Source organism: Necator americanus, chromosome I (genome assembly GCF_031761385.1).
Source record: "Necator americanus strain Aroian chromosome I, whole genome shotgun sequence".
NCBI lineage: Eukaryota > Metazoa > Nematoda > Chromadorea > Rhabditida > Ancylostomatidae > Necator > Necator americanus.
The window spans coordinates 35351924-35362820 of record NC_087371.1 but is presented as its reverse complement, the minus strand read 5'-3'; the positions used below and the strand labels follow the sequence as shown (position 1 = coordinate 35362820).

At 33.5% G+C, this 10897-nt stretch overlaps 1 protein-coding gene across 2 annotated transcripts; it reads left to right on the top strand.

Annotated features, from left to right (window-relative positions):
* Window positions 1-251: 251 nt before the first annotated feature.
* On the top strand, window positions 252-9982 carry RB195_007868 (uncharacterized protein; the record flags this gene model as incomplete). 2 transcript variants are annotated; one of them, XM_064181737.1, is made up of 3 exons in its annotated part: window positions 252-428; window positions 6416-6543; window positions 9919-9982. In XM_064181737.1, 3 exons carry the CDS (start codon window positions 252-254, stop codon window positions 9980-9982), a joined length of 369 nt encoding a protein of 122 aa, XP_064038504.1. The 2 variants fall into 2 exon arrangements, with proteins under 2 accessions (XP_064038504.1, XP_064038505.1); XM_064181738.1 differs by lacking the exon at window positions 9919-9982 and having other exon boundaries at window positions 6416-6547.
* Window positions 9983-10897: the final 915 nt, after the last annotated feature.

Below are 10897 nucleotides of genomic sequence, written 5' to 3'. Positions count from 1 at the left end.
TTTTCTTGTCTCAGGGCTTTCTCCTCTTCGTCTTTTTTATCTTTTTTCATTATTCTATTTTTCATTATTATGGAATTGCTTCGTTGAAGTTGAACATGATCCCATACCCATTGTATTTTATTCGTCATATCGTTATTTTGTTGTTTTCACCTCTGAAGTGACGTCGTCTAGCCTCCACTGATCTGAGCGCTGACTAAAATTCCACCGTTCCAGGTGAAATCGTGGCGTATCGCGACGTAAAGTCGCTCGCGATGGCTGATGATACGTACACATGTCGCGTACAGTACGTAGATGACAGCGATCCGTTCGCCTCAACATCGAACGCTTTCCTGGAACCGATGCGTCCGGTCACGTTCGCTTTTCGGATACATGTCACTATTGCGGATCAATTGCCTGAAGTTATACGTACACTTCGAGCTCCACATAAGGTAAGCTGAATAATTTCGTTAAAGTAGAGCAGTAAGTAAGAGAAAAAGCTCTGTAGTCAATTTTATTAGCACATGGCTACCGTAACTATTTTTAAAAAGATGTATTGAAGGGATGTCTTAGAAATCTTAAATGAATTTTTAAGGTAGATAAAATATTCCTATACTATATTATATTTTATTTTAATATTATATTTCAATATTTTTTGAGGTAGATAAAATATTCGGAAAAATGCATTTATTTTTAAGCAAATAAAATATTTCAAACATCTATTTGTTTTCAAAAGTTATGCGAAATCGAGTCAAAATGATCTCAGGCTTCCGGCCACTGGGTGAGTGGTCGGGGTGGGACCCTCCCCGGCTCCAATCCTACTGCAGAGAGTAACTCCGATTGGGGCCGGCGAAGGTCCCATTTCGAGTTTTTTTTTGTTTTTGGTCAACCGGTTACATCCGGGTTCAAGCCGTTCTGACTCGACCAAAGTGCATCTGACCTAGACTATCCTATGACTGAATGTTTTTTTTTCATATTTCTTTATTTTTTATTCATAGACAATTTATAAATTCAATATAATTTAAATACATATTCGTACATATTACATAAATTCATATTTATATACGTACATAAAGGTGCGATTTAATTTAAATTTACAAATAAGGAAATGTTTTCGAGGGCATCTTAAGTCCCAAGTTAAGATATCCCAAGTTTCGAGGACATTTTAAGCTTTATACCTTAAGTAACCACTCCCCAACTTTTATAAATAAAAGATTACAAAACTAAAAACTTTTTTTAGAAATCAATAATTTCTTCGCTTCCACCTGCAAACGCATAATGGGACGTGAAGTTCATGTTTTTGTGATTTAGATAGTAGTAGGTTGTTAAGTGCAGAGTTTTTCAGTGTTTCACTTTTCCAGCTATGACCAGAAATTCCAGACATACAGTTTTTGTTGCCTAGGGATATATATATACATACATAAAACATCTTATTTATTTATTTATGCTGTTGTTAACAATTATATTCACTTAAAATGAGCAGAGAGAGGGACCGGATTGTTTTCATTCCAAATTTTCAGTTTTTTTAAAAAGAGTTTTCTCGTTGTCCAATTGATCTCGAATCGACTTTATAAATAGGTGTATAAGAAAGTAACACAAAAAAAATAAGCATAAATTTAGTGATTATAAATACGGTATCATCATCAAAACAGTATCTTTTAATTTGTGATCGAATATCGCGTGCAATTACGTACTGTACATCATGATACCGTATTTAACCACTCTCAGTCACGAATCTGGGGGTGGTACGGGTTTCAGGCGGGTAATTCCTATACCGGATCGTAGATTGATCGGAGAAACGGGTAATTCCGTTCATCTCCCCCTGTATCACAATGAACGAACGATCCCGGAACGCTGTTCCTTGTTCCGACGGCTCCTGTTGTAATGCGCAACACTTGCAAGTCCCGCCCCCGCCTGCGATTCGTCGAAAACCCATTCGGACGTCCCCATGGGAAGCAATTCATTTCATTCGACGAATCGCAGGCGGGGGCGGGGCGTCAGGGTGGCGTGTTGCAATAGACCACGTCGTAGAAAGCAGCGTTTCGGACTCGTCTGTTTACAGTGAAGCAAGGAGAGGGGAGCGGAATCATCCCTGTATACATAATCCACGACCCGACATAGATATACCCCAACGAAAATTCATACCACGCCAGCGTTCAGTGTAGGATTTTTGGGAGTTCTGTCTAATGCTAGATCGAGAATATCTTATGGGACAATACAAACAAACGTGGAAATTCTTTTGAAAAAAAAAAAACCGCTGTTTCAATGGCTTTCTATACGTATTGTACAAGTCTTTTCTTTTTAATACTATTTTTTCTATAGAGTTATGGTTTCCAGAATCCCTATTTCTGGAGAAATACATCGATTAATCGAAAAGCTACCAAGTTCCGGAATCAAGGGAAATTTCAAGTTGTTGAATTGAAAATTGACAAATTGGTTGACATTTGAAATCATGTCATGGAATTGAGTTGGATCGAATCGAGAAAAAACCTGAAACGATTGTTGACGAAGATTCCATCAAAATTTCCCGACTTGATTTTGTTTTTTTTTTTTAGAAAGAAAAAAATTAAAAAAAAACAGCAAGTAAACTAAGAAAAGAGTAAGGGAAAAAGTAAGAAAGTAAAAAAAAAACCAGGAAAAGAATAAGTAAAAACGTAAAAAGAGAGTAAGCAAAGAAGTAAGAAAGTAAGAAACTAAGAAAAGAGTAAGTAAAAAAGTAAGCAAATAAAAAACTAGGAAAAGAATATGTAAAAAAAAGAAAAAAAAAGTAAGTAAAAAGAAAAAAAGTTAGTAGAAACGAGAATATTGTGCACGTGCTAAAGGGTAAAGCAATTATTCGTGCCACCTCGAGCGACGTGTAACGAACGAGCTCCCATTAAAACAATCGAATTAGTCTCGTCGCGGACGCATTTTGTAAAAAGTACGTGCACAAATTTCTTTTTTCTACCAACATTTTTTTCTTTTTTACTTCGCTAACCTTTTTGTCGAGAAATTCTTCCAACCTTTTTTTTTTGTTGTAGAAATATTATCGACTGAAGACAAAATTTTTCTGGGGGAAGTTTTGAAGACCATGGCATTTTTTATGACTATTTTAACTGTTTATTTATTTATTTATTTAACTATTTCCCATGACTACTTTATTTTATCTAAAAAAATAACACATTTTTATCCTATTTGATATGCCTATATCTTATAATATTTTATCTATCTGTTACGTTATTTTCTATATTTATTTTTTACAAATCGATTTTCTAAAATTTTTCTAAAGTGAAAAGTTCCCATTAAAGCTGACCCTGATATAAAGTTTCTAAATTTTACTCCTCTAGTCGATTCTACGAGTAAAATTCATTTTAAATAGTGAAATATTGCTGAAAATTGCAGGAAGTGGATTGGAAAATTCCAGACTGAAGCTGATTCGCTCACATATCTTCCATGTCACTTTTTCGTCGAACTCCTCATATGTAGAGGGAAAAATTTAATGAGGACCTCGTTTTTATGTCTACTTTCTCTAGTTGAAGTGGTATTCCTTTCAAGTGGCACTTATTGCCGCAGTATCGAGGTCACTTTTCACTCATCGAACCTCTCTGATGTCTAATTTAAGGTCACAATCTTAAGTATCCATAGAAATTTACGGTCATTTTTACAGTAAAATGAAAATCATATGATCAAATGTTGCTAGTAAAGTTTAATTGTTCGAAAATTTTGCGAATTTTTGGAGCTGTATTAAAAATGAGTGTCAAAAATATGTATCAATATGTCAAATCGATGTACCAATATCAATATCAATATCGATATTAATAACGGAAATTTCCGAAGATTATTAAACAGCCCAACAACCCCCCTCCCCCCCTCCCCCATATTGTTGCCTGAGGGGGAATTTTGCAAGAAGGCATCGAAAGTCAAAGGAAAAACGAGTAGGAAGAAATTCCTGATTTCTCTGGTACATGGAAGAAAAACCAATTAATAATTAAAATTATGCATTCAGCGTTTCGCTTTTAACTCCGTAAATTTCTTACCAGTGTCTTGTTTCGTCGATTTTTTTACTTGTGTTCCCAATCGAGCAAGAAAAGTAAAAGTTAGGTTAAATATAAGGGATATGTGGGTGGACTTCTCTAAGAGTTATTTATTCTGAGAGTTAGTCATCCGTGTAAACTTTTTAATATCAGTCTTGGTCTCTCATCCTAGTAATTAAAGTCACTGGCGTATCAATCCACTTGGGATGCGCCAACGCGTTTTACTGGAATTCGTGATCGTTGAGGTTTTGGAACGCGTGTTGGCTTAAAGAATGGTTTGCGGGGGCCAGCCGATGATCAAGTCAGTGTTTTTATCCTCCCAGATAAGTCTGGTACTAATTTATCGATCCCGGAGGGATGAAAGGCTTGGTGAGCACTGGGGCGAATTCGAACCCTCGACCGTGTGGCTACAACGGACCTCTGACCGACTGCGCCACACCCGCCCCATCCTAGTAATTATCACCTTATATTTATTTTATATTCATATTTAATAATATTAATGGTACAAGTGGTGCACATAATAATATTTATAACAATATATTTAATGATATTTATAGTCCATATTTTTTATTTTATTTTATTTTTATTTTATTTTTTTTTTATTTTATTTTATTTATATCCATATTTTATTTTTATTTTATTTTATATTCATGTTTATCTAAGATACACAGGACAGATGCTGTGTTTAAAAAAGTTATCATTAGACAGTTCAAGAGCGCTTCCGATGGTTTTTTGATTCGTGAAGGAAAGCGACAAGTTCCCCCCCCCCCCTGTCCCTTCCAGAACTGCATCCAAATTTACATTTGAGCGCTCTTTTGTTTTTCTCATTTCGCGCTGTAAATCGCGTTTGTTAAGTCGAAGACGAAATGTAAATAAACTGTGTATGCGTTCTGTTTGGCTGTGCGCGCGGCTGGCTGCAGGTAGGGGTCAGTTTGTTCGGAAATTTTTCCAGAACCATAGAAAATGTCAAAATGTTCGCAAATACGGAGCTATTTATTAATTTATTAATTTATTAAACGATATAATCATATGTTCAATGTCCGTGCATCGACACATTTCAATATATATTATTCAATCTTTAGGGAATTTCATGTACTTTTTATCAAAGTACTTGAAATTCCCTAAAGATTTCCAGAAAGTGAAATCATTTTCTGGAAATCCTCTGAGAATTTCATTTTTGTTTGAGTTCTATTTGTAATCTGGATAAATATTCATAGAGGAGAGAAACAAGAAAATGAAATCCTAACGAACTTCCCTCATCGAACGATCAGTGCACGTAACGAGCAAAGAACAATAATCTGTTGAGTGGATTTTTTTCCGGATAAAAGATGAATTTGCATCAATTAGAAATATGAGAGGATCTTTAACGTTTCAAATGACAATCAAATTTATTAAATGATAGAGGCGGGCCGAGCGCAGTCGGCAGGAAGTTCTGCTGTGATTGCACGATCGATCGGAGGTTCGAATCCGTCCCAGTGCTCACCAAGCCCTTCATCCCTCCCCCCACCCAACACTCAAACATGGATATAGATCTGTAAAGAATTTTCGAACATTAACGGCGTGTTTTAGTCAAGGAATTCGATTGTTCGAATAATCGAATGCAGTCGCGAACATTCATCCATTTAGAATATTCGAATATTTGTTTGAATTTTAGCAAATTTCAAGCCGGTTCTTTACGATGACTTGTTCGAGAAACTTCAACGATCGAAGACTTCAAATAACGCGGATTATCGAACTAGTTTTCGTTGTGAATTTCTCAACGGATATTTGTCTAACAGCTTCACAACAGGAGGAAAAAAAACGTATTTTTCTGGGATGTGTCGAAAACATGTATTTCGATGGGGTTTTTCCGGAAGATATTCGCTACGAAATGGTTTTTTTGTGGATTCCTCTGGATATTACTTTGTAGACGACGAGTGTTGAGTAGAAAACATGAGAATCAGTGGAAAAATGTGCATTCGCGAACGGTGACCACTAGATGATGATATGATGACGATTTTAAGAAATTTAAATTTGATTTAAAAAATTTAATTAAAAAAATTGATTTAAGAAAGTGATTTTGAATATAACCCCGAAAGATATTTGAATAAAAATAAATAAGTAGTAAATAAACAAATAAAAATAATAAAATAATAATGATAAGAAATAATAATAGTAATAAAAATAATAAGTATACAATAGTAAATAAATAAATAAATCCAAATAGATAAATATACAAATGAACAAATCCAAATATACAAATATGTATAAATAAGTATAATATAATAATATAGTAATAAATAGTACAAATATATTAAAATAAATATAATCACTTTATATGTCCCTGTTATGCGCGAGTGCTTCCTAAGGAATAGACTCACCTAAGCAGTGACGGTCCTTGCTCCATGGCTGTCCTTCTTCGAAACCTCAAATATCCCTGATTTCAGCCCGGTGACTCCGCCTTACAATTGTACAAAAGCCTCGAAAAAGGTGGCGGCGAATTTTTGAGTTATCTGGACAGTGATCTGACGTTGGTGGATCAAAATGATGAATTTGAAGAGATGAAAAGCGATAGGTGAGTACGGGTTATTTTTTTTCGTGATTTTAAATGAAATTCGGCTAGTCTCAAAATAAATCTCATTTTTTCCCCGTGAATTCTTCTTTATAAAATTTATTAGATCATCGGATCATATGAGAATTCGGCTAGTCTCAAACTACATCAAATTTTTCTCCCAGTGATTTTTTTTGTTATTTTTATTTTTATTTTATTTTATTTTATTTTTTCTTATCTATTAGTTCATACTATATGAATTCTTCCTTTATTGATTCAATACCTTACTATATGAATTTTTCCTTCATGGATTCAATAGAAAAATACATGGAAGCATAAATTTGCTGCGAATGTGAAAAATCCTCGTGCTTGAAAATGTCCGTCGACAGGTGTCTGTCTGTCCGTACGTGTGTGTGTGTGTGTGTGTGTGTGTGTGTGCGCGGAATTCAAGTGGTTCTTCTTCAGTTCTTTCTTCCTCCACCACTACTCTCTGTTTTTTTTTCTCTTCTCCTCCTCTTTTTTTTTGCCGCCACCGAACAAGTCGAGTCTGGATCCACTTGAACTCGATTTGTATGTGGTTGTGTGGAAATACGGTACGCTCAACGGTAGAGATCTTCGAAACAATTTCATTACGAATTGTTTCTATTCTCCTCCTCGTCATTTTAATAAAATTTTAAGTTTTTTCAAGTTAAAAAACGAAATAAAAGATTATTAAGAGAATTAAAAGAAGTAATAATAATAATAATAATAGTGGATAATAATAATAATAATAATAATAATAATAATAATAATAATAATAAATATCACTAAGCAGGGGGAAGAAATAAAGATTTATCCACTGAGTAATTTCATAAATCATGTAGTATTTTACACTTTATTTTTTTCATAATTAGGGCAAAACTTTTTTTCCCGGTTTAAAAAATATTTTTCTTCATTTACTACAATACACCTCTATTTTTACGGTGGACTTTTAATGCTGCTCTCCCATAATTTCCTTCGGATTTTAATCTATGCTATCGGATTATATTTATTCATGGGCTGACTCAATATTTTCGCAGTATTTTTTGTTTGTGTTTGTTTTTTTTATCTGCTTCCTCACAACATCCCGCTAGGACAAATTGATATATTTTAGAATGTATTTGTGGGTCCAAAGATGAGATGCTTTGCCTATCGCTGCGTTATATGAAATAAAAAAAAAAGAATCCAAGGAATTTTTTTAAAAAATCGAGCAAAAATAAATTAAAATATAAATTAAATCAACATATGGTAAAGTACAATAATCCAAAAATGGCGATGCTCGGGCTGTTCCACTTGTCCGATTTCATTCAATGTTTTGTTTAGTAGATTATTAGCGTAAACTTGTTTTTTTTTTGTTTTTTTTTGGAATGATTTTCTTTTTTTTCTTCTCAACCTATGTAAAAAAGGCAAATTCATTGGCTTCTGCTTCATCTACGTTCAATTCTTCTTCTTATTCAGTCCTTTTGAAAGAGTAAGATTTTCTGGAATGTAATTTATCCGTAAAAGTTTATTCGAAGAAAATTTTCTTCTTTAACAAATTAGTTTAGAAATAGTTTAGTGTTGTTTTTCAAGAGAAATCAAGAAGGAAAAGAAAGAAAAGAAAAGAAAAGAAAAAAGAAATTCAAGAAATGGTTTTTTAAGTAATGTGGGCGAAATTCACAATGACAGTTCTTCATCATTTTGGCAAGCAATCGGGCGCAATAAATAAATAAATAAATAAATAAATAAGTCTGATTTTCTTGCACATGTTTTCCTCAGGAAGAAAAGCCTTTCTTGACCAAGATACAATCGAAACAATGTCATTTTTTCTAAACTCCTAGCAATTAGTGGATTTTTAGTCTGATTCTATTAACACTGTGATGCATTCAATGCTTATTGATCTCACTATTTCAGGAAAATTTCCCTACTTTATTGAAGCTGACTACGAAAATAGCTCTAATTGAATATTTTTGCTTTATTTCATTCAGCAGGAAGTAGTAACTTCCAAAATTAATCATAAATTAGGTCGATGAAGGTCGTTCTACACTAATTTATGAATAATTTTCTCAATTGGTCATGCAATCCGGTGATCCGCGGAAGTTTTTCCTTGACCCCATGAGGCAAGGTCGAATTAATTTTCTGGAATAGCTCTTAGTCATTTTTCACGGGTAAGAGGAAGATAAATTGACTGCTACTTTATCTCGCCTACCGTATTTTCAAAGGATAAAGGATAAAGCGCCTAGGATAATCAATCCGCTTAGGATACGCCACCATGTTCACTTCAATCCGCGATTTTTATAGGTTTAGGAACTCGTATCTAGGGTTTTATCCTCTCAGACAAATCTGGTACCAATTTATCGACCTCGGAGGAATGAAGGGCTTAGTTTACACTAGGACGAAGTCGAACCTCCGATCGATCATGTCACAGCTAGCCAGCGGAACCTCTTACCAACTACGCTGCTCTAATTTTCTTTAAATTTTCCATTTTTTCTGGAACTAATTTAGTCGTACTTATCTATTTCTATCTAGATGACCTGTCTGATCACTAACTGGAAGTGGGAGGAAGGGGAGGGGAGAGAATGGTGGTGGAGAGGGGATTCTGGAGGATTCTAGCCGATTTTATTTCCACTCCTACTTCATCTGCGTTTAATTCTCCTTCATATTCGGTCCTTTTCCACTATTATTTTATTATTTTTTTTATTATTTTATCACTTTTATTATTTTTTATTCTATTTCCACTCCTGGTTCCCATCACTCTTGGGAAGTTTGTAAATTCTACAACTGAAACAGCAGATGACCGCCAGATCCTTGAGACGTATCCAGCTGATCTCTCTGCTGATCCATCCGTGCTCGAGCATATTACAGCTCATCCCCAGTGGCTGGGGATCTCTCTCGAAAATATTTTACATTTTTCGTGAGATCGATCGAAATCCTGATTGTGTGACTTTTCTCTCTTCTGATGAAAAAAATAGATATTTATTTATATATATTTTATTTATTTTTATATTTTATATTTTTTATATATTTATATTCATAGATATTTTTATATCATTTTTAGATATATTTTATCATATTCCAGACACTTTTCATTGCACCTTATTTATTTTCTAGATGTGTTCTATTATATTTCAAATGTGGACATCTTAGAAAAAACTTTATATTATTTTTATTGGATATTTTAAAATAGATTTGGGATAAGAACGTTGCCAATTCTTATGTTCTAGTTGTGTGGTTTTTTTCTCTTCTTATAAAAATGGATGCTTAAGCTACTAATAAACTACTAATAAATAATGATAATAAATCATAATAAATAAATATAATGCTACTAATAAAACTTTAAGTAGAAATTATAGATATCCTTGTAATTTATAGCAACCTTTACAGAGTTCTGGTTTCTTCCAGGGCTAAGAACTACGTAAGTAGACCAACCGGTTGTGTAATTTGTTTTGTGGATCTTCATCAATAGTTCCGTAAGAAACGTACTTGAAAAGTTACCGGATTGTTTGAGGTAGAAAATTCTTAGACTAAGGACTAAGTAGAAAACTGACACAAGTTTCGGCCGGGATTTTTTTTTCAAAAATAAATTTAATCAATTAAATCTCGGATCAGACATACGGATTTCACGCCCTTCAGCAACAAAAAAAAATCGATTTCATGTCCTTGAATTGTGATTGAAATTTTCATTTTCCTTGTCTTTCGCCTGAATCCTGAAATTCACGTCTTTATACGAAGTTTTTGATATTCCACGACAGCTTCGGTATCGGAGATCGAATTTCAGGATAAGAGTCGTTGGGAATGGCTTGGCGGCGATCTTTTCTCAATCATCATGACACCATGCAATGATCCATTGACGTTCTCATTTCGATAACCTAAATTCGGATTTATCAAATTTGAATCGGAATTGCGATTTTGAATTCGACTACGAAGATTGGATGGAACTGAGAAAAAAAAGATGGAAGAGATTTCGCCAGTTGACCAGTTTCACCTCAAAAAAGCAGGATCTACTCAAAAATACCCTTTTATTTCGTTTTTTTTTCTTTTGTAGCTAACAGTAATGGAAAAATATAGCCTGAAATTAAAAAACAAAACCCAAAAATAAGATAGAACCTAAAATTTTCGCATATTTTCTCTTCGATTTTGGTCAAACTATTCGGAACAGAACAATTTAAATAAATAGAATAAAAGATGAATATAAAAATAAATATAAATAAAATTAATTTCGAAATTAGAACAGAACAATTTAGATAAAAATTAGAATTATTTAGAAAAAATTATTTAGATAGAAATTAAAATCAAATTTGGTTTAAAGTGTTCCGATAGAACGTAAAAGAAATTTCTTGAAATTTTTTTTTTTGTGAGATCATTGTTAGGTTGAAGTTTA